This window comes from Orycteropus afer, unplaced genomic scaffold, assembly GCF_000298275.1.
Source record: "Orycteropus afer afer isolate SDZICR_OR568_19922 unplaced genomic scaffold, OryAfe1.0 scaffold00049, whole genome shotgun sequence".
Taxonomy (NCBI): Eukaryota; Metazoa; Chordata; class Mammalia; order Tubulidentata; family Orycteropodidae; genus Orycteropus; species Orycteropus afer.
The window spans coordinates 13276490-13300049 of NW_006921636.1; the positions used below are offsets into that span (position 1 = coordinate 13276490).

At 49.5% G+C, this 23560-nt stretch overlaps 1 protein-coding gene across 1 annotated transcript in view; it reads right to left on the minus strand.

Moving 5' to 3' along the window:
* The window catches only part of TOX2 (TOX high mobility group box family member 2), a 152986-nt gene extending 129865 nt beyond the window's left edge, over positions 1-23121 (minus strand). The window contains exon 1 of the mRNA XM_007938417.2: positions 22996-23121. Coding sequence (XP_007936608.1) covers positions 22996-23121 — 126 coding nt within the window. The remainder of the gene's footprint in view (positions 1-22995) is intronic.
* Positions 23122-23560: the final 439 nt, after the last annotated feature.

The window sequence follows — 23560 nt, forward strand, 5'->3', positions numbered from 1 at the left end:
TTGCTCCAGCACTAGTAGCAAAGTTCAACAAGACAGAAAATAACAAATGCTGACGAGGATGTGGAGAGATTGGGACTCTCATTCACTGCTGGAGGGACTGTAAAATGGTACACCCACTATGGAAAGCAGTATGGCGATGCCTTCAAAAGTTGGAATTAGAAATACCATTTGACCCAGCCATTCCATTACTAAGTATATCCTAAAGAAGTGAGAGTCATGACAAGAACAGACATATGAACACGCATGTTCATCACAGCACTATTTACAATAGCCAAAAGAAGGAAACAACCTAGGTGTCCATCAGCTGAGGAATGGATAACCAAACTATGGTACATGCACACAATGGAATACTATACAACCCTAAAGAACAACCTAGAATCTGAAAAACACCGCATAACATGGATGAACTTGGAGAACATTATGCTGAGTGAAATAAATCAATCACAGAAGGACAAATATTTTATTAGTCCATTATTGTAAAAGTCAAGGAAAGGTTTAGATATGGAAGGAAATTTTCTTTGTTGGTTACCAGGGTAGGGATGGAAGGGTAGGGAACACTGTTAGATAGGTAGACATAAGTATTGATTTGGGTGAAGAGAAGGGCAATGTACCAAATGTGAGTGATCAACATGGTGGCATTGAGGAAGAGGAAGACATAGAGAGGTACATGGGAGGTACAAACAACAAAGATGAACCCTTTTGCACATACAGTACTGCGCTGTCAGTGAAGGCAAACATGGGTATATGCGTGGATAGATGGGTGGACAGGCTGAACTAGTAGGTATGTCTATGAAGCGGGAGTGTACCCAAGACCATGTATAGGGTTGGCAGACAATGGCCCTGTAAGTGTATTTGTATAATCTGAATTCCCAGGTGTATAGTAGAACTGATAAGGGACAAAGTTGTAGTCACTTCTTGGTCACAGCCAGTTACCCACTGGGAGCAAGTAGTTGAACATGTGGGCTTGGGACCACAGTCACAGGGGACATCAAGCTCAATTGGCATAACATACTACAGAAAACATTGTTCCACCTCCTACTTTGGTGAGTAGTGACTGGGATCTTAAAAGCTTGCAAGCAGCCATCTAGATGAAATGATGGGTCTCTCCTCATCCAGAGCAAAGAAGAATGAAGAAAACCAAAGATTCATGGACACAATTAGTCCTAGTGACTGGTACACCATGAGATCTGCAGCCTATACGACTATGAGACCAGAAGAACTAGATGGTGCCCGGCTGTCACTGTCAACCACTTGGAGGGGGATCTATGGAGGAGATTCTGGATAGAGAGGGAGAACAATGTGGAACAAAACTCAAAATCATTTGCGGGGGCGGGGAAAGGGGGAACCAGGTTTGCTGGTGTGATAGAGCTTGGTGGAACCACTGAGACTATGACCCTAGCTGCCCTTCAGGTCTGGAATTGAACCCACACCTGTGACTTCCAGCCAAACAAAAGATAGGCATATGAGTTGAACATTTACCTGAGGTAGATACACTCCTTGGAGAGAACAATCATGGGAGAAAGAAGGGCTGTTTATGCACAGGGAGACAGCTCAGGGGGCAGGAGTGCATGGAGGGATGGACACAGGGAAGAGGTGACTGTTGGGAGGAAGTGGGAGGGGAGCTGCTACATTGTGGTGAATTGTGGTCAATGTCATAAGACAAAGTGTATGTGAACTGCTGTATGGAAAGTGAATTTGCTCTGTTAATTTTCACCCAAATAAAAATAAAAAAAATAATAATAATAAAACAGGAAAGAAAGGCCATTCTTTGGCCATGGTCCCATGTCCCAAACAGGTCATCACAAATCCGGTTTAAAGCCCATCCTCCCTGGTCAGTGACAACATTGCAATGACCCAGCCTCTGAAAGTCGAGTGGTCAATAACAGTCTTACTGTAGTAGCCACATGGCCATGGCTGGAGATCAGCCAGCCTGGAACCTCCTGCTACTGTAAATCTCCCAATCCCAGAGTGCCATGCTTCCTGAATCAGCTCTTGCTTGATTCAGAGACACTAGCTTTGCAAGTACAATGATGTATTCACTTCTTGTTTCAGATACTGAGTAATGGCCTCTTGGACAAGGGTGACAACGGCCAGGATAAGGTTAGCACACACACAAATTGCTGCCGAGTCGATTCTGACTCATGCAACCCCGCGTGTGTCAGAGCAGAACTGTCATCCGTGGGGTTTTCAATGGCTGTGACCCTTCTGAAGTGGATCCCCAGGCCCCTCCCTGGAGGTGCTGTTGGGTGGATTCGAGCAAACCTGCAATCCTTCAGTTAGTAGCCAAAGCTTAACCGTTTGCACCATCCAGGGACTCTGAAGGTTAGCACAGGGGCGTGGAAACAAGGCGGAGGGCCTTTCAAGGAAGGCAGCCCGGAAAAGACGACTTGGAAGCTCCTTGATGTAGGACGCCCAGGAGGTGGCTGGACAAAGGGCAGGAAAAATGACAGTCAAGGCTGCTGTGAGCAGGAGCCAGTGAGCAGGAGCTGGACACCAGGTGTCATCCCAGACCAGCGCCTGGTTGTCTCCCTGGAGCCTCTCAGCGATACCAAGGTCGCCACAACTGCCCCACTGTAGAGATGAGGAAGGTAAGGTTCAGAGGGGCTGGGAGCTAGCCCAAAGCCACCAGCCAGCTCTAAACCTGGCCTAGACCCCAGGCACCAAGCAGCTGCTGTTCTGTAGAAGCCGCTGCCCCTCCCTCTGCACAGAGATGCAGATCAAAGGCCAAAGATGATGCACAGCCCTTAGTGCGGCCCAAGCTGCAGGCGCCAAGAGACGCACCTCCCAGAGAGCCAAAGAGGAAACAATCAAAGCAGCCAACACTTGCACCTGCCTGCTCCCACGTCAGGCATGTGAACACTTGTGCTGCGCAGATAAAACACGGCTCAGAAGATAGAGGCAGCGAGTGTGGTAGCCGCCCGCGGGGCCCCACCGAGAGTGTGGTTTTATGTGGAAGTCTCACAGAGATATGTATCATCCCCGGGGGGTGGGGGGCGAGGGAGCAGAGAGGTGCTGCACAGAGGGAAGAGGGACAGGGACAGAACACGGCCTGGAAGCCTCAGGCTCAGGCTCAGGCTCCAACTCTGACCCAGGTCTTGTGTTCCTAACCTCAGGCCTATCACCACTGATAGGAGAGCACAGTGGTTATGAATGTGGACTCTGGTGCCTAACTACTTGGGTTCAAACCCTGGGCTTGCTGCTTCTAAGTGGTGTGCTTTTTAATGAACTAAGTTATATCTGTTTCCTTATCTTGCAAATCACTATGACTGTTGTTTGAATTAAATGAGTTAATCTATGTAAAGTGCTGAGAATATTGCCTGGCACAGGAAAAGCACTCAACAACCATTAGCTATCACTTGTGTTACAATTTAATCCTCACCACAATCCTCTCGTTACAACTGGTCCTCTTCTGTACATGAAGAAATTGAGCGGGGCTCTATGCAAACCTCTGAGGTCCTATACATGACGAGGATTCTGATGCATGTAACTTGAAATCAAAAATCCTAAATTAAAATCTTTGCAAGAAAGCACGAAAAAGGACTTGCCCATGATGACTTGTGTATTTGGCTTTGTTGTTGTTGTTGTTATGTGCCGTCGAGTCAAACCCGACTCATAGCGACCCCTCCTTGGGTTTCCGAGGCAGTATCACTTAGGAGCTCTGGTAGCATAGTGGCTAAAGCACTTGACTGCTAACCAGAGGGCTGGCGGTTCAAACCCACCAGCCACTCCTCGGAAGGAAGGTTGGGCAATCCTACTTCCGTAGTGATACTGCCTCGGAAACCCAAGGAGGGGTCGCTATGAGTCGGGGCCGACTCGATGGCACATAACAACAACAACAACAACAATCACTACGGAAGTAGGATTGCCCAACCTTCCTTCCGAGGAGTGGCTGGTGGGTTTGAACCGCCAGCCGTCTGCTTAGCAGGCAAGTGTCTTAGGCTTATGAAATATGAAATACCAAGTTCTCTCCAAATTTTTTTTTCTCCTTATTGGTGCTTGTTCTGGTTACCTAGTGCTGCTCTGACAAGAATCAATACCACAAATGGGATAACCTTAACAAACAGGAGTTGATTCTCTTACAGTTTGAAGGCTTTAAGTCCAAGTTCAAAGTGCCAGGCTCTAGGGGCTGGGTGAAAGCTCCTTGACTTTGGGCTTCAGCTTTGCCTCTTGCTCCTGGCCCACTGGAGCTAGAGGAATCTCTTCACTCAGGCAGCTAGATGGCTTCTGAGGCTAACAAGCCCAAGGTCGACAAATAAAATGGCACAGTCCCGATGTTACCAAACCACACGGCAGACCATTAATTCAAGTCCATTGTAAGTCCCAAGGTTGGCAGAGCACGGCAGGCTGCTCAACAACGACACTGTTACATGTAGGGTCCAAGCATGCCATAAGCTAGAGACTACCCCCAAGGCTTCTCCTTTTATACAGGAAGCAGACCACATCCCAAAGGCAGCTACTCAGCTGTTTGTGGTAGATCCCACCATGGAGCTGACTGCCAGTCTCATCATGGGGAATAACTACCACCAGCTGCCCAGCCACTCAACCAGGCCCAGCCAAGCTGACACACAAATTTAACCACCCACAGTGCTCTAGCTTTGCCCGGTATAACATGCATTCTTATTCTGCCTATCAGTAAATCTAGCGTTACAACGGAGTCTCAGAGAGGTTAAGGGCCCTGTCCAGAGCCAGGACATAGCTAAGCTGAGTCAGAAGTCCAGGATGCTGGATCCCAAAGTCCATATTGGCTTCCCACCCCCAGTGTTTCTAAGCTGTGTTGATCTCACATGAGGGCAGGTGACTTCAAGACTCTAGGCCTGGGACTTTATCTACCAGTGAGAGTGGACAAAGCCCTCAGGCACAGCCTGCCAGAGGGGCTGGGAACATTTTTCTGGGCAAGTCCAACTGTTGTGGGCTGCTGCAGAACCCTCTTCCCCACTGCTGAAAAGAGTGGGCTTGGATGGTCCTGCTTATTTTAGCCAAAAAAAAAAAAAAAAAAAAATCCACCAAGAGGTGGTGTAAAATCACAGTGGCCATCACAGCTACAGTGGTGGAGGGCTACCCGGCACCTGTGGGATTCTCATCCACCTGCACCTTCTCTGGAAGGTAGGAACCACTGCCCTTATTTCCCAGGTGAGGAAGCAGAGCCTCACACCTGCCTTTGATTGTGCTGCCTCTAGACCTCTCCAATAGTTACCATAAGCCATATATGGTTACTGAGTACTTGAAATGTGGCTGGTCCAAACTGAGATGTGTCCTCAGTGAAAAATACACCTCAGATTTCAAATATACACACACACAAATGTAAAATATATCATCGATAACTTTTATATCATCAATAAAATTTATAACTTTTCAATATTACATGTTGAAATGGTACTATTTTGGATATACTGGGTTAATTTAAATATATTATTTAAATTACTTTTGCCTGTCTCTTTTTACTGTTTTTATTGTACCTATCAGGAAGTTTAAAATTCTGCGTGTGGTTCGCATCATATTTTTACTGGATGGTGCTGGGGTACAGGCCGGTCTAGCCACCCTCTGCTCCAAACCTAGTTCTTCACGGCCCCTCCCACCGTCCCCTTCTGGGTAGCTCTCAGCACCTCAAGGAAGGTCTCAAGTCCTGATCCAGAGCCCACAGAGCCCCTCCATTAGGGATCTGTGGCAGACTCAGACCTCAGCAACGGGAGAGTCCACATCAGCAGTGTAGTCAGTTGCCGTCGAGTCAGCCCCAGACGCATGGCGACCCACACACAACAGAATAAAACATGGCCTGGTCCTATGCCATCCTCATGGTGTGATCCATAGGGCCACCAACTGATTTTCAGAAGGAGATCACCAGGCCTTTCTTCCTTCTCTTAGTCTGGAAGCTCAGCTGGAATCTGTTTGGCATCAAAGAACACACAAGCCTCTCCTGACAGATGGCGGTGGTTACTCACGAGGTGCACTGGCTGGGAATTGAACCTGGGTCTCTCCTTCATGGAAGGTGGGAATTCTACCAAAGAATCACCCATGCTCCTACATCAGCAATAAACAAACAAACAACAAAAAAACAAACTCACTGCCATCGAGTCAATTCCGACTCACAGCAACCACAATTGGGTGTCCAAGGCAGTAAATCTTTACAGAAATAGATTGTTCCATCTTCCTTCTGCAGAGCAGCTGGTGGGTTCGAACTGCCAACCTTCTGGTTAGCAGTCAGATGCCTTAGGCACTGCGCCACCAACAGCTGAATCCAATTCTCCATAATAAATATGGGGAAACTGAGGCCCCTTGAGGGAGAATGACTTACTTAAGGCAAGAGAATGGTGCAGAGGCATTAACTAATTCAACAAATGTAAACTGAGAACCTCTGAAAGTTGGGATACACACGCTGGAGTCACACCCTAGACCAGCGCTCTGCCCTGACGCCAGCTTGCAGGCAGGGGTGAACACCGCGATGCTGCCAGATTCCTCGCCTGGCCAAGTCACCTGGGGACTAGGGCAGTTGGACTCCGCACCAGCCCCTCATCTCCCCACAGTTGGCTCCAATCACAGAGCTCATAGCCTGCAGATGGGAAGACGTGCCAGGAGAGACCCAGTGCCAATCCAGAGCAGATATGCCTCCAGGACCACCGGTGAGCCCCACTGCAGGGTGCACTGCCCAGCTGCGGCTGCCAGAGGGCCCGACGGGCAGGGTGGCCGGATGGGCAGGGCAGGGCTGCCTGGCAGGCCCATGTTTCTTCCTCAGTGTTGCTGCTGGTCGCTCACACACCGTCTACGTTACCACAGATTTATGGCAAAAATTATCCTCCCTCTCAGCTCCATTTAAAGCCATTTGGAGCTTGCTCCCGTTCCCGGTTATAAATCTAATTGCACATTCCAAACAGACAAGCGCTCATTAAGCTTTAATTATGCACATGTTGTTTTCAACAAACATTTTCATTTGGCTGCTGTGAGAGGGAATGGTTCCAAGGGGCTTGCAGATACTGCCAGTGCTGGGGAAGGGGCTGGGCCCAGGAAGTGGGTCAGGGTGTGGTCCGATCAGGCTGTGGAGGGGCAGGGCTAGGACCCTAGCAGATTTGGCTCAGGACTTGGATGGCTTTCCACTTGGCTTCTGCCACAGGAGACACCACCATGTGTGTTCTCAGCCAGTCCCACCTGCAACCCCAGCATCCCTAAAGTCGCCCGTAAGCTGCTGCCAACGGGTCTCTCTGGGAGGGAGGCTGAGGACTCACACTCCTGGCTCTGAAGGCTAAGCCCTCCCCACCAGAAACTGGTTTCTTCCAAGCCTTAGGGCTGGTTCCTGTGCCCCTCGCCCCCCACACAGCAGCTGGAGCCATTTTTCCCAGCCCAATCTTCCATTTCCTCATGGTTCATGTGTTTATTCCAAAAATTTTCACTGGGCATCGACTATAAATAAGTAAGAACTGGTTCAGGCAGTGAGGGGCCAGTGGGGGCCAGGACAGATAAGGCCCCCTATCTAGTTTTGCCCAGGCCATTCTCCATTAAGTTCCATCTCCCCATTGGGGAAAAGTCCAAATTCTTTGCTGTGGCACTCAAGGCCCCTGTCCACTGAACTTCCAGCAGCCTGGCTTCCTCCCATCCCCTCTCACACACTCATCCCATGATCCCGACTTTCTGGGGACCTTGAGGTCCCTGCAGGGCCCATGACCTCTCACACATCCATGCCCCTGTGCTCTCCACCTGGGCCTCCCTTCCCTTCTTTCCCCTCAGTTACCTGCCATTCAACCTCCAGGCTGAGATCCACAGCAGGGCTGATGGCCTCCCCACTATGGGAGCATGTAAAGCATTGATTGGACCATAACACCATGTCTGACTCCTCAGACCAGCCTGTCCTACTACACCTCCAAGGCATCATCCCCTCTGAGGGATGAAAGGAGAGGCATCCACCTACTGTGTGGCCTTGAACAAGGCCTGTCAATCTGTGGGCCTGTTTCCTCACTTGTGTGGGCACAGCTGAATGGGTGAGGCTTTCTGAGCCCTTCGTGGTTAGGTCAGCTTGAAGTTTTGTGGTTCACCCAGGAGCTAGACTTTCTTCTCCTCACCTGAAGAGGATCCTGGAGCCACTGGCACCCTGCAAAGACTCAGAGAGTCCTCTCCAAGACGCAGATGGAGCTCACCAAAGAAGGGCTATGGTGTGCAAATGTGCAGAGCAGAAATGAAGGAGTAGTGGAGAACCCCAAGGCCACTCCTCAAAGAGCTTCTGTAAATGCAAGCAAGTGAAATAAATGTGCATCCTCAAATGGAAATCAGGATCTGTCCAGCATCTGGATGGTTCCTATTGTTTTAGGGCAGGGTCCCTGGAAACAGACTCTGAGTGGCATCTGTGGGTGGGAAGTCTGCTAGAGAGCAGGGCAGGGGAGGGAGGGAAGCAAGACTAGGAAGTGGGAGGAAGTAGACTGTGATGTGGTCACAACAGAGACCTCAGCCTGTCCCAAGGAGACTGGAACTGGGATGGCCCTTCAGTGATGTCTCAAATTGAGGCAGGGAACAGAGCCTTTGTACTCCCACACTGGGCAGCCATTGGATCTAGCCTGGTCCCAGGGAGGGTGTGCAGCCTTGGGCAAGGCATCTCCTGTCCACCATGGGCAATCCCAGAGACTCAGCTGTGAAAGGGCAGGCACCAACACTCTCAACAACTGGAGGAATAGGGTGTCGGTCCTGAGGGGTAGCTGGGGCGGCGTACAACAGCACCCACCACAGCTATGCCCAGGTGTTAGTTTTAACTAATGTATGCAACATTTACGTAGCGCTGACGGTGAACCAGGCACTCTTCACTGCTTTACAAATATTAACTCACTGGATCCTCACCACATCCCTGTGAGATGAGTGACCATTACTAAGGCCTTTACTGATGAGGACACTGAGGTCAAGTAAGGTTAAGTAGGGGCACTGGTGGTTCAGTGGTAGAATTCTCATCTTCCATACAGGAGACCCAAGGAGCTTGGTGGTGCAGTGCCTAAGGTACTTGACTGATAACCAGAAGGTTGCTGGTTCAAACCCATCAGCTGCTCCGTGAAGATTTGTTGTTGTTGTTGTTGTTTGCCATCGAGTTGGCCCCGACTCATAGCGACCCCTCCTTGGGTTTCCGAGGTAGTATCACTACAGAAGTAGGATTGCCCAACCTTCCTTCCGAGGAGTGGCTAGTGGGTTTGAACCGCCAGCCTTCTGGTTAGCAGTCAAGTGCCTTAGGCACTATGCTACCAGAGCTCCCTCCGTGATTTACCACCTCAGAAACCCAGTGGGCACTGCTATGAGCTGGAATCGACTCAATGGCAGTGAGTTGGTTTTTTGTTCTTTTTTTCTTTAATACAAGAGACCCAGGCTCAACTCCCAGCCAATGCACCTCATATGCAGCTACCACCCACCTGTCAGTGGAGGCCTGCGGGCTGCTTTGATGCCGAGCAGTTTTCAGCGGAGCTTCCAGACTAGAATAGACTAGGAAGACAGGCCGGACAATCTACTTCTGTCAATCAGCCAGTGAAAGCCCTGGGGATGACATCATGAGGATGAGGCAGGACCAGGCCGTGTTGTGCTGTAGGTCACCATGAGTCAGGGATCAACTCAATGACAGCTAACAACAACAGGAAGGTTAGGTCTGCAGCTTGCCTGAGGCCATACAACTAGTAAGGGGGGGAGTCAGGATTCAAACCCAGACAGTCTAATAGGATCGTACTTCCCCGGTCCTGCGTTGTTTCCTCACAAAGGCGTGGAGCTGTCCAACCCTCAGCCTGCTCCCCAGTGGCTGGACTGTGGTCAGCAGCCTCCAGCCTCGGGTTACCTGGGGCTGCCAATATTTGTGCCTGATACTCATCTATCATCCGAGCAGTTGGGAACAAGTCCCACAACTGATTCTTGCCAAAGACAATTAACTAAATGCCACATGAGCGTGTGTGTTGGATGGGACTGGAGTGTGTTGGATGGGACTGGCGTGGAGGGAGCGAGCGGGAGACAATGAGCAGCAGATGATTGGGAAGATATTTTCTCCCCAGCTTACAAAACAAGCCCTCAATCACGCCACAAAGGGCTTGTATTGTTGCAGGGGAAGTATGTCAACAACGTGTTCAATCAGGGGTGGTTAGAGAAAAAAAGAGGAAGAAAAGAAAAAAAAATCTTTTGAAATTGTAATTTGTCCTAGAAAGGTTTTCTAGGTCACCTGAACTTGGCACTTGATGCATCTGACCCCAAAATCTAACAGAGCCGAAGTACCAAGTTCACTTCCTTCTGTCAGTACCAGATAACACAGGAAATGATATTTGTAAACACTGTAATACGCTTTTAGGAGCCTCATTAAAATCAGCCTTTCAATGTGGGGGCTGAGAGAATGTTGGAGCAATGTAGCATTGAAAGTCCAAGCTCTGTTCCTAGCTGCTGTGTGCCCAGAGCGGGATCTCACTGCTCTGACCCCCAGACTCTTCCTCTGTAAAAGGGGTATGAAACTTAGAACCCTCCAGGGCTGCCACAAAGTTGGCGGAAGGAGCGTCCCTGCTTCCTGGCCCTAAAAAAGCTAGCTTCCCTTTCACTCTACTGTCTTCCTAGGCTGGGGGCCGCCCCTCTGCCCGTTACCCTAAAATCCCCGTGCTCCGGATCGGGGTTCTCCCCGGTGACAGTGCAGCACAGGAGCCTCAGGGGCCAAGGGGCTTCTGTCTTAACGAGCCTTTTCTCCCCAGAAAACAGAGAGGGGGCAAATTACACTCCAAGGCCCAGCACATGCTGATGAGTTCATCTAATTCCTCTTCCCCTTCAGAGACACAGGTTCAAGATGAATAATGGGCCTCAGGGCTGATAGAGCCTCAGAGCCCTTCCCAGCATCCCACTGGGGAAACTGAGGGCAAGGTTGGTGAATGGCCCACAGTCATTGGCAACAGCATGACCGGGGTCAGGAGCATCACAATGTCGGTTCCCTGGAGTCTAAGCTGAGGAGAAGCCCATTTTAGCTGCATTACCGAGAAAGCCCAAGGGCGGGGCAAGCATCCTGGACTTCCCTCAGCCCTCACCTGAGCACTTATGATGTATCCAGCCATGTGCCAGGCTCTGAGGGGTCCCAGGACACAGAACCCACTCTCAGGAGAGCTCAGAATCCAGAGGAGGCACAGGCACTAGCACTGATGACATCTGGGGTGACAAAGTACTAAGGTGGGGACTGGCCCGGTGAGTGTAGTTAATGCACACCTGTCAGGTAGCGGGACCACAGGGAGCAAAGCCTAGGCAGCTGGAAGACAGAGAAAACCGGTGGTGGTGATGCAGTGTCTACAAGTCCTTGGGACGGGCTCTACACAGTGCAGAGCGAGGGTGTGCCTGGGTCTGAGATGGGGCAGGAGGGATTTAAAGCCGCATTCCCAAAAGGAAGAGTAATAGGAGGGGTTTGGCCACATTGTTAAACATTCAGTAGAGTAACCATTAAAGCAGTGTGTTTATGATATGAAATGAGAGATTTAAATCAATGAAACAGAAGAGAAAGGACAGAATCAGACCCATTGATGATGGTGGCACAGTTGTCAAAGCATTCGGCTGCTAACCAAAAGGTCAGTGGTTTGTAGCCACCAGCCACTCCATGGGAGAAAGATGAGGCAGTCTGTTCCTGTAAAGATTTACAGCCTTGGGAAGCCTACGGGGCAGTTCTACTCTGTCCTAAAGGGTTACTATGAGTTGGAATCAACTCAGTGGCAGTGGGTTTGGTTTCTGGTTTTATGTAAGAAAACCACCACCCATCTGTCAGTCTGTCATACGGTGGTGGCTTGCGTATTGCTCTGATGCTGGAAATTATGCTACTGGTATTTCAAATAACAACTGGCTCACCCACAGTGGACAGGTTTCAGCAGAGCTTCTAGACTAAGACAAACTAAGAAGAAAGGCCTTGCAAACTACCTCAGAAAATTAACCAATGAAAATCCTACAGATCACAGACTATTGTTGGAGACTTTGACTCACTCACTTAGGACACCTCAGCAGGAGGGACCAATCACTGGAGAAAGACATCATGTTTGGTAGAGTGGAGGGCCAGCAAAGACAAGAGAAACCTCAGTGAGGTGGACTGACACAATGGTTTGCACAGTGGACACAAATGTACCAGCAGTCAGGAAGATGGCACAAGACCAGGCAATGTTTCATTCTCACAAGGTCACCTTGAATCAGAGCAGTGATGACAGCAACAATAGCTAACAAAACTTAGGATATAAGACAGGCACTTGCTGTATGCCAGGTACCACGTTAAGTGCTTGATGTACACTATTTCACTTAATCTTTGCAACAATTCTGCAAGGGAGATACTGTTACTTACAGAGGAGAAAAGAAACTCAGACAATTTAAGCAACAAGCTTGAGGGATACACAACTAGAAAGTGGCCAAGCCAGAATCGTAACTCTTCCAAAGCACAAGCTCCTCCGTTTTGTCTCTCTTTTTGGGAACAGAGACAAAGGCCAATTATTTAATAAATAGAAGGGGGATAACAAGGTTATCTTGTTCTTACTTAGGATTGCTGAACTGGAACTAGATACCGGCTGCAAGCCACCACCAAAATGCATCCCAAAAGGATTAAAGAGTTAAGCATAAGCAGTCATCTTATAGGGAGATGATCAGAAAAGCGAACAGAATGTTTATCAGATCCGTGCAGGCAGGATAACTTCCTCAGTGCTTGAAGCGATCATGAAGGATGGGAGATTGACAGATTTGAATGTGTATGCATTCCTATCTTCTGCAGAAGGAAGCATAATAAAACCCAAATGAAAAGGACATCAGACTAAGAAAATACAAGCAACAGCTATGAGACAGTTAATACACACGATGTAGAAACGGCTCAAATTAACAAAAAGCAAGACGCCAATACAAAAAAGACACAGGATATGAACAGAAAAGTCATGCAAGAGGCAATATACCAAGAAACAAACATAGAGGGAAAAATATACACTCAATTCAATGGCAATGCAAAAATGTTTATGGAAACAAACCTCTTATCATGAAAGTGGCATGTTTCACACCACTGCTGACATCGAAAACATTTGCTAGCCTACTGGAAAGCAAGATCGCATCAGTCTGTTTCAAGTAGACCCATCTTGATTTATAACAGCCTTTTGTTCTGAGTGCTGGACAGGGCATCAGCGATGTACAGCAGACACAGTCCTTGTCCTGAAGCTTATGGTCTACTGAGCAGGGCAGGATGAGGAATTATAATGTGGGGTGATAAGTATAATGGGAGCCACGGTTTATGGGAGTCCCTGGGTGGTAGAAATGGTTAATGGGTTCAGCTGTTAATGGAATGTTGGAGGTACGAGTTCACCCACAGGCACCTTGGAAGAAAGGCCTGACAATTACTTCTGAAAAGTCTATGGAACACAATTCTACTCTGGGGAAGAACATGGCGTTGCCGTGAATCAGAATGGACTCAGAAGCAATGTTTTCTTTTCTTTTAAGAGAAGGGATGTGTAAAAAGACAGAGGAGGTTGCTTCTAAGTGGACCTAATTGCAGGATGAGCAGAATTAGCCAGATGAGGAGAGAGGGCATAGGAGGGCGAAGGAAAGAGGGTGAGAACTGAGAACAGCATTAGCCAAGGCTTGGGGCCTGCAGAGCAGGGTCCATTCATTGACTGGGTGCCAGTGAGAGATGAAACGGAAAGGCCAGCAGGGCTTATCATGATGGGGCTTTGGGGCCACACTGAGGAGTGTAGATTGAAGCCCAGAATGGAAACTTCATTTTAGAAATGGCTTCAGGTTGGAGAAGGAAAGACTGAAGTCTTGTCTAGGAAGGCAGGCAGAAGCTGCTGTGAGGAAATGGAGACTAGACCAGAAAACAGGACTCTGAGCAGGGCTTAGGCAGAGGGAAGAAACATTTGATAAAGCAACAATCATTAAAACAGTATGACAGTGATTGAAAAATAGAAATTTATATTGCTGGCTAAGAAGGGAGGCAGGTTTGGAGCCAGAATAAAGGCACGCCAGCCCTGAGTGTGGTTTCTAGAAGACAGAGCTGAGCACCTCAGAGATGAATGAAAGTTGCCAAGAGAGAGGGATCACCCAGGAGTCAGAAAGGGGGTGACTCACGCAGTGCACAAACCCTAATTTCCTCTCCTTGGTCACACGCTTCCTTCTGATTTCTTTTTTCTGATGATTCATAAGAAAAAAAAAAAAAAAAAATTCCCCTTTTAAATGCAAACCAGAAACGCTTAAGCACCTGGGCTCACCCTGCCCCAAACCTTAACCTCTGCCCCTGAGCCTGCAAAACTCAACTTAACCCCAGGTGACTAGGAGGACACTGGCAGCGAAGAACAGGAGGAAACAAGAGGCTGCAGCCTCTGCAATGGTTCTTAGAGGCATCTGTGGACCCTCCATGAGCCAGGTGGGCCTTCAGAGGCAGGCCCACTGTCCCTTAGCCAGAACCCACGGGCCAGATGCCTTTCAGGATTTGTTTTGGGTTTCAGAAAATTAACATGAAGTACAGACTCTCCAAGTTATGCAATTCTCTCAGTGGGGTCTATAACAGATATGTTCGTATTTCTGCATGAAACATACGGATTTCCATATAAGGGGGTTAAATAAAGATCATAGTCTTCTCCTCAGTTCAGGTTAAGCTTGGGGGCCAAGTGAGTTTGTAGCATGTTTACAAAACAACTTTTGGTTTGCAGAGTGTTTTGAATTTCAGATAAGGGAATGGAGAGCTAATCAAGCATTTCCTTTGATCCAGACACACGTGTGCAGGCCCTTGAAGGGAGATGGTCCCTGTTAATCTCCACAGCAATCCTGCGATCCAGGCAGCATACGCCCGTTTTACAGATGAGGAAACTGGGGCTCAGAAATGAAATGGAACTCACTCAAGGTCACAATTCAGTATCTGAGCCAAGATTTGAACCCAGATCTGATGTCCTTCTACATACTTTCAGGAAAACCTCCAGCTGCTGAAAATGCCCGGCAGAGTGCTGGCTACTTTAGCAATTACAAGGAATGAGGGTGACACAGGGCTGGGTCAAGAACAGATGCAAGAGGGGTCACGGCTGCAGAAACCCCACAGTCTTCCTCAGGTTGCCCCAGTGCTGCTATTTTCCCTCCTATTTGGGCCTCCATGGAGGGCTCCTCTGTGCACAGTACTGGGGTCACTGGGCCTCACCCCTCCATGGGTTTTACTGAGTTAAAGTCCAGGTGTCATCAGGCTAGTTGCTCTGGAGGCTCTAGGGAAGAATCTGTTCCCTTGCCTTCCCTAGTTTCCATGGTTACCTGTATTCCTTGGTGTGTGGCCCCTTCCTCCATCATCAAAGCTCCAATCAATCTTGGCTTCCATCATCACATCACCTTCTCCTCTTCTGACTCCTGCCTCCCTCTCATAAGGAACACTGTGATCATATAAAGTCTACCACATAGCCCAGGAAAAGGAGCTCTGGTGGTGGAGTGCCTAAAGCATTTGACTGCTAACGAGAAGGTCAGTGGTTCAAATCCACCAGCCACTTCTTGGAAGGAAGATGGGGCAATCTACTTCCATAAAGATGTACCGCCTTAGAAACCAAACGGGGGTTGCAATGAGTCAGAATTGACTCAATGGCAATGAGTTTTGTTTTTTTGGGGGAGGGGCGGGGTTAGAGAACCCAGGATAATCTCCCATCTCAAAATCCTTAACTCAATCACATCTGCAAAGTCCCTTTAACATAAAGGTACATTCGCAGGTTGCAGGGGTTAGGACCTAGATATAGTCAGCCTACCACAGGCGAGTTCCATCAGGTCAGTGATTAACTGTGTCTCAGTTTCCCCATGTGTGCGAAGGGGGCAGAGAAGGATTTGCCCACCATGGTAGAATTTGCTACTGCTCCCCAATATCTGTTCTTCCTCTCTTTCTGGGCACCTAGAGGAAGACTACACCTCTTGCCCCCCTTGCCACTTGGTTGGGCCAGGTGTCTAGCTTAGGCCAATGGGCTGTGGGGCTGCCTGGGTGGAAGCATAGAAAAGCACACATGAAATCTCCAGGCTCTTCCTGGAGGAGCAACCACATTCCAGGTGGTCAACGCTCAATCAGACTATGCCCTTGAGTGACTCGGTGCGGCAGAGCTCAACCCTCCACTTCTCTGCTGGCATCACAGGACATGTCAAAAAAAAAGACAAAAACAAATTCACTGCCTTCAAGTCAATTGCAACTCACAGCAACCCCTCCTTGGATTTCTGACGCAGTATCACTATGGAAGTACATTGCCCAATCTTCCTTCTGAGGAGCGGCTGGTGGGTTTGAACTGCCAGCCTTCTGGCTAGCAGTCCAATGCCTTAGGCACTATGCCAGCAGAGCTCCCACAGGAAATCTAGTAAGAGTAAAAACAAACCTTTTTGTGATAAGCAACTGAAATTCTGGGGACTGTTTGTCACTGCAGCATACCCCAGCCTAATCTAACTAATAAACTGAATTAATGAGTTTAAGAGTAACAACCATTTACTGACCAGCCCTCCTATGAATCAAGCCAGGCACTTTGCATTCATTACATGTAATCCTCATAATCAATACCCAAGTAAGGTGGGAATCATCTACTCCATTTTACAGATAAGGAAACTGTGATACAAAAAGGTGAATGCCACACAGATAGGAAATAATGGAGCCAGGATTCAACCCCAGAACTGAGTGGTTCCAAAGCCCACATTCCTAACTGCTCCCAGGGGCCCTCCTACAAAGCACCATAGGCTTCCAGGGCCTTCTCTGGCCCCAGACAGCAGTCACTAGGGGGTCAGCAAGGACTTCTGGCCAATGCAAGTGAATCCTGGGGCCAGAAATCTCAATGACAACGTAAGCCCATCCCTCTGTCCTGCAGTCCTAACCCAAGATCCCAACCCCAGACAATTCACCCTGATCTCCTCCTACAGCTGGGCTGATTTCTCTTCTCTCACTCATGCACCCATTTGCTAAATAAATATTTTTTGAGCATTGACTGCTAACCAGAAGGCTGGCGGTTCAAACCCACCAGCCACTCCTCGGAAGGAAGGTTGGGCAATCCTACTTCCGTAGTGATACTGCCTCGGAAACCCAAGGAGGGGTCGCTATGAGTCGGGGCCGACTCGACGGCACATAACAACAACAACAACAACTTTGTGCCAAGCACTAATCTGCACACCTGAGATATAGCAGTGAACAAAGACCCTGGAGCTTGCATTTTTGCATGGGAGACAGAAAACAAAGAGAGTAAATAAGTAACTTACACATAATGCTAAAAGGTGGTAAGAATGACGGACAAAGAAGAAGTTGAACAGATAAGATGAGTCAGGGTGGAGGTGTGCAAATTGATATAGGGTGGTCAAGGTGGGCTTCACTGAGACAGTCAGTTGAGCAAAGACGTGAAGGAGATGAGGGAATGAATGTGTAGGGAGAGAGCATTCCAAGTGGCAGAAACAGCCTCTGCAAAGGCTCTGAGGTGGAAATGTGCCAATGTGACCTCAGACAGCAAAGAGATCAGTAAGGTAGAGTGAATTGGGCAAAAGCGGACAGGCAGGACAGGCCAGAGAAGTAAGGGGAGAGTGTCACTTCTCCCATAATTCTGAGGGTGCGTAATAACTGACTTGGGGCTGTACCTGAGTGAGTGAGTTGGTGTGTGTGTGCACGCGCCCCTAGATGGCACTGATATTACCCTCCCCAGAGAGAGGAAGCCAGAACTTTTTCCACCAGCTTTATCTGATGCTGTGGTCGGAGAAGCCAGCGAGGGCAGGCGTGAGGCCTGCACAGCTCGGCACATCCGTGGAACCTCAGCGGGGCCTCAAAGCAGCTGACATCCGCTCGGCCCGAAGCTCCTTCCTGTGGCTTCTGCATCTCAGGTTGCCCCAGTGCTGCTATTTTTGCTCCTGTTTGGGGCTCTATGGAGGGCTCCTCTGTGCACAGCACTGGGGGTCGCTGGGCCTGGCCCCTCTGTGGGTTTGGTCTCCTTAGAGCAAAGCAGAGGAGTCATTTGAATGTTCTGAGTCTCCTGGGGATACTTACTGTCCAGCAAGTGGAAAAGAAGAGATTTGCTATGTGTGGCTTCTTGTCGATCTTCATGATCCCCGAAGCTCAGAGAGGTTAGGTGGTTTGTCCAAGATCACACAGCCAAAGCAACTCACATGCTGAGGATTCTAATGCAGTCTGTGTAGGCTTGAAAGCCCTAATGTCCAAGGCGTTCTTTGCATTTACTGCCTGAACTGTGTTTCCCCTGCAGCTGCTCTGTGCCTACCCAGCCTTCCAGCAGGCATGATGATAAAGGAACATCACACATGGGTCCTGTCCACCTGGAGCATGATGGCACTGATGGTGAGGACTGTGATGGGGTGAGCAAGGAAGGGGTCTCAGGTCCAGACTGTTGGCGGCAGAGGGAGGGACCAATCAGAGGCGGCTTCTGGAAGGCAGTGATGTCATGACCCTGTCCTCAAAGATAAGCAGGAGTTCGGGGGTTAGAAGAAGCGGATTCTCGATCAAAAATCAGCTGACAGCAAATCGATTCTGACCCATGACCACGTCGTGTATGTCAGAGTAGAACTGTGCTCTGTGGGATTTCGATGCCTGACTTTTCCAAGTAGATCACCAGATCTTTCTTCCGAGGTACCTGTGAGTGGATCTGAACCTGCAGCCTTTCCATTAGCAGCCAAGCACATTAACTATCTGCACCCCCTGGGACTCTATTCAGGACCAAGGGGGCTGCATATACAAAATAATGAGGCATGAGAACTTGGTCACTGCCCCTTAGGAAGCCAAGGGTAGTGATTCTGGAGCAGGTAGAAGCTGGCTTGTTGACTGCACAAAAAGATGAGATCAGACAGGTGTCCCAGCCCCAAGGTGGGCATGTGAAGGGGATCGGAACAGATTCTGAGGGGCCATCAACAAAGAGCTCTGCTTAAGCAGGGGATGGTGTGCACTTCAGGTGGTTTGCAGAGATGCCCTGGGTGCTGTGACAAGAACAGAATCTAAGGGCGGAGGCTCCTGTAGTTATCCAGGTGGCAGATAATAGTAATAATGACAGGAGGGGATGTGACTGTACCCTGCAGGTAGAGCTGGCAGCACCTGCGAGTGGATTAGGTGTGGGGAGTGAGACAAGGATGACTCTGGTCTGTATCTAAGCAACGGGATGGGCAGCAGTGACGTCTGGTAAGGTGGGTGAAAAGGGGAGGGGCGTGCCTGGGGCCAGAGAGTGTAAGTCAAGAGAGGGCCACTGCCTCCCTCCAGAGGAGCCCTCTGGGGGTGATGTCATGCACACCAGTGCTACCTTCCTATACTGAACCCCACCCACACCCACTGCAGGCAAGTGCGTTCACACTCAAGCCAACCTCACGTGTTAGAGCGGAAGCACTCCAGGGGTTTTCTTGGCTGTGACCTCCACAAGAGCAGACTGCCAGTCCTTTCTTCTGTGGTACCACTGGGTACCACACAAACCATGTGCACCACCTCCTTTCCACACCACCTCCTTGTCATTAAGAGGCTGCCACTCCCATGACCTCAACTATTCCTCACAGAAAGTAATACCCAGAGGGGGTGAGCAAGTTGCCTCAAGTCCCACAGCTAGAAGTCAGGAGAGCCCAGACTGAAAGCCCAGGCCCAGACGACCCCTATTCCAGCACTCATCTAGGCACACTCCCAACAGCAGGAGGCCCTAAGGCCCTCCCTGGACATGGCACCTGGGGCGGGGGCGGGGGCAGGGAGGGGAGAAGCTAGAGCACCCATTCCCCATCTGTGCTATGCAACGCTTTCAACGCAACTGTCCACGTGTGTCTTTGCTGGACAGAGATGGCAACTCCTGGAGAGCCCTGAGGCCCCTAAGGCCACCCCAAGGCAATCATGGTGGGTACCACTGAGGCAGCCTTTCATATCCTGCCTCCTTGGGAAACACCGCACCCCTGCTAGTGCATCTAGTTCCACTGATTACTAGTTGGTTGCACGAGGTAGTCGGGGAGAGCATGTCATCACTAATCATGAAAAGGAAATTCAGTTCAAATCTGGAGCTCATCCTTCTCTGAAGGCCCACACACCCTGATTTCCAACACAGAGCAGAAGAGTGGGCGTGAGTTGGACCAGCCTGAATTATTTTTTGGAGGAAATCAGAGACGCAAGAGGGCAGAGAACTTGCCTGAGATCACACAGCAAATACACGGCAGGTTGAGCCCTGTACCTCGGGCTTCTCACTCCAGGGCACCTTCACTCTCTCCATCAATATTCAGTCAGTACCTGCTGGGTACCAGCCCCAGTCACAGGCTCCTCGAGGTACCTTCTCCAGGAGGGGGGATGTTTTTAAATAAAAAAATAAAAAATGAGCACCAACAATGAGCTTATATCCAGTTGTCGGTGAGTCGACTTTGACTCATGGCAGCCTCACTGTGTCAGAGAAGAACTGCGCTCTATAGGGGTCCAATGGCTGATTTTTTTCCAAAGAGACACCCGTAAAATCAAACCTCCATTCTTTTCGTTAGCAGCTGTGTTAACCATTCGTGCCACCCAGGGACTTCATACTCCTTGTCCCATTTAATGCCAGCAACCTACCATTCTGTAGGCAAGACTCAGATAGGTGAGGTGTCCTGCCTGAGATCACACAGCAAGCAAGGAATAGAGCCATGGCTCAAAGCAGGTCTTAATCTGGGCTCAGTGACAGTCCAGGGGGAGGGGTTGTAGGTGGGACAGTACTCCAGCCACTCCTTCCCTTCCAAGGACACACTCTCCCTTCCAAGGCTTCCTCCTCAGCCTGGGGTTCTCAGCAACCAGATTTTGAGCAGCAGCTGGACCCTGGTTTAAAGCAGTTCTCCTGCAACCCCACCTCTGTGGCCCTGGAGAGTGGTGTTCACCAGTTGTTCAGGAAGTGCTAGAAACAGAAGGATTCATTCTGCTTCAAGAAAGCCAGTGCTGTCGGGTGCTGTTGCGTCAACTCAAGTCATAGCCACACTGTGTGGCAGAGCACAACTGCCCCATAGAGTTTTCTTGGTTGTAACCTTTACAGAAGCAGGTCACTAGGTCTTTTCTACTGTGAAGCCACCAGGTGGGTTTGAATCAGCAACCTTTCAGTTAGCAGCCAAGTACTTAACCACTTTTCCACCAGGGCCCCTGTTACATAGCCAGTAAACCCCCTGCAATTAACTCCTCCCAGTCAAGTACTCGTGATCAGAGGCATAGAGAAATTAACACCAACCAGGGCTCTAAACAGACACGGGTCCCTCATGTGAGCTTCCTGGGAAGAGAAGCAGGACACAGCACTAGAGGGAACAGACATGGACGCACGCCCCCCCACATCTGACACATACAGTGTGGTTTGAGCCACACTGTCCCTCTCCTGGTCAGAGGCAAGTGTTCTGGGTCATTTATTCATCTTTACACTCAACATTTCTGGAGCTTCTACCACATAGCACCAAAGTATCAGGCGTTGTGTGTGTACATACACACACAGTCATCACAACACTGGGAACCACTGTCAAATGGGTATCACCATCCCATTTTCCCGATGAGGAGACTGAGACTTAGAAGGCTTAAGGAGCCTGCCCTTTGCCACAGAGTGAACTTAGGGCAGATTTGAGGTCTGAATGCAGTACCTAAGTGGGACGCTAGTACACAGTAGGCACTGAATAGCTATTGCCTCAATGGCTGGCTGACTTCAAAGCCTTCTCTAGCAGATCTGTGGCCTATGGCCTCTTGCTTGCTTCTAGGCCCAGGGTGGAGGAAGCAGAGGTCATCACAGGAAGCCTAGAAGCTGCTGTTTCTTGGTCTCTCCTGGAACAGTCCAAATGAGGCAAAGCAGGCCTGAGAGGGTGTGTCTGATTCTGGAACACACGTATATGAAGCGACTTCCAACAGCAACTGATAAACACTAAGGAGCAGTCAGGCCTCCAGGTCTGCGTGGTATAATAAGCCCTGCCCCCAACTCAACCACTCCCCTCACAAAGACAATCCCTGCAAGGGGCAGCTGGAAAATGCCATTCAAGTTGAAGCACAACTGTACTCCCAATCTCTTCAGCCTGTTACATGTGTGCATATACATGTGTGTACCTTTGCCCTTAAATCAGAGTCTGTGTCCTTCCTGTTTTTTTGCCATCCTTTCTTCTACTAAAAGATGGTGAGTGGACATCCCAACTGGTTATTTTTTAATTTCCTTACCCGACAAAAGGAAAAGTGTCATTCACCAAATTTTAAGAGGACTTTTCATTGATTCCCCAAACTCGAAACTCCTGTGGAAGAGGCAGCTCTAACTTTGATCCCAGTGATGTCACCAGCTGCTCCTCACCCCCCCTGCTTGGAAGGTTCCCTCCCCCTCCTCATCTTCTGGACTCCTTTGCCATCAGGGGCGAATTACCCACTAAGCAAGGTAAGCACAGGCTTACTTCTGCTTACTTATACTAATCTGTAGTGAATAATTTCACATGGGTTTCACCACAACTACAGATTAGTAAGTAAGCACAGAAAGCCCATGCTTACCTTGCTTGGTGGGTACTCCATCCCTGTCAGGGATTATAAATTTGAAAAGGGGCTCTGATTCTGTACAAAGGCGCTGTGTGGGGTTGGGAGAGAGACAGATACCAGCCTACCTAAAAGCAGAATCTTTGATGTAGTGAAAAAATGTGAAACTGTTTACTACAGATTAGTAAGTAAGCACAAGTAAGCCTGTGCTTACCTGATTTATTGGGTAATCTGTCACTGCTTGCCATGGGCTACCACCATCACTGCTCTCACTGTTTCTGGTCTAAGTGAGTCAGACCCCAGCACCCAATGTGGGCCATACCCACTGCAGGGTGTGTGGAATGAATGAAGGAAGGAAGGAATTAACGCTTCCTGAACACCTCAGGCACCTACGCCTCTCTGGGCACCAAGACCAGAGCCAGACCCTGCTCTCCAGAGGCCACGCCCAACCACCTCCAGAATCCTATTCAAGGAGAGGCCAAGTGCAGGCCTCTTGGACCCTCCAAAGCATATTCTTCCCAGAACATGACAGGCACCAGTCCAGGCCCCCTGCCTGCCCCCACCCAGGCGTCATCTGTCTCCGCCCCATGGCGATGGCCTGGTCACCTCCACCCCATGAGGCAGCGGGCACTGATGCTTACCTTCTGCCAACACACACCTGCAATGCACCAGCGTCTTGCAAGCAGAAGGAGCCCGAGTCTCATTCCACAGGAGCCCAGGCAACAAGAGAACGCGCCCGCGACAGCCTCTGTGCAATTCTGCTGCATAATCAGCAGAGAAAGAGAAAAAATGCCAGAAATAGCAAGCTTTATAAGCCCTCCTGACAACTCTTGGTCCTCTATTGGCTGAAGGCCTGGCACCCCCGCCCCCCATCCCGTTCCTATAAGGTGAAACAGAAAAACCTGTTATTTAGCCTCTTTTATCAAAAATCCACCTTCCATCCCAATCTGGGCCTGTGTGTTCAGAGCTCCTGGTGACAGTCTCCATGTCAGGACTCAGGGAGCAGGAGGGGAGGCAGCCCCTAAATACAGCCCAGCTCTGCGTCACTTGGGGCTTAAGAGCCTTCCTCACTTACCCACGCCGCCTCGGGAGCAGCGTTGAGCTAGAAGGGCCCTCGGAAGACAATGTGGCAGCGCCTGTCAACATGTAACACTTGCATGCCCTTTCCCTCAGCAATGAGATCGTCTGAGCATCAGTCCTGCAGAA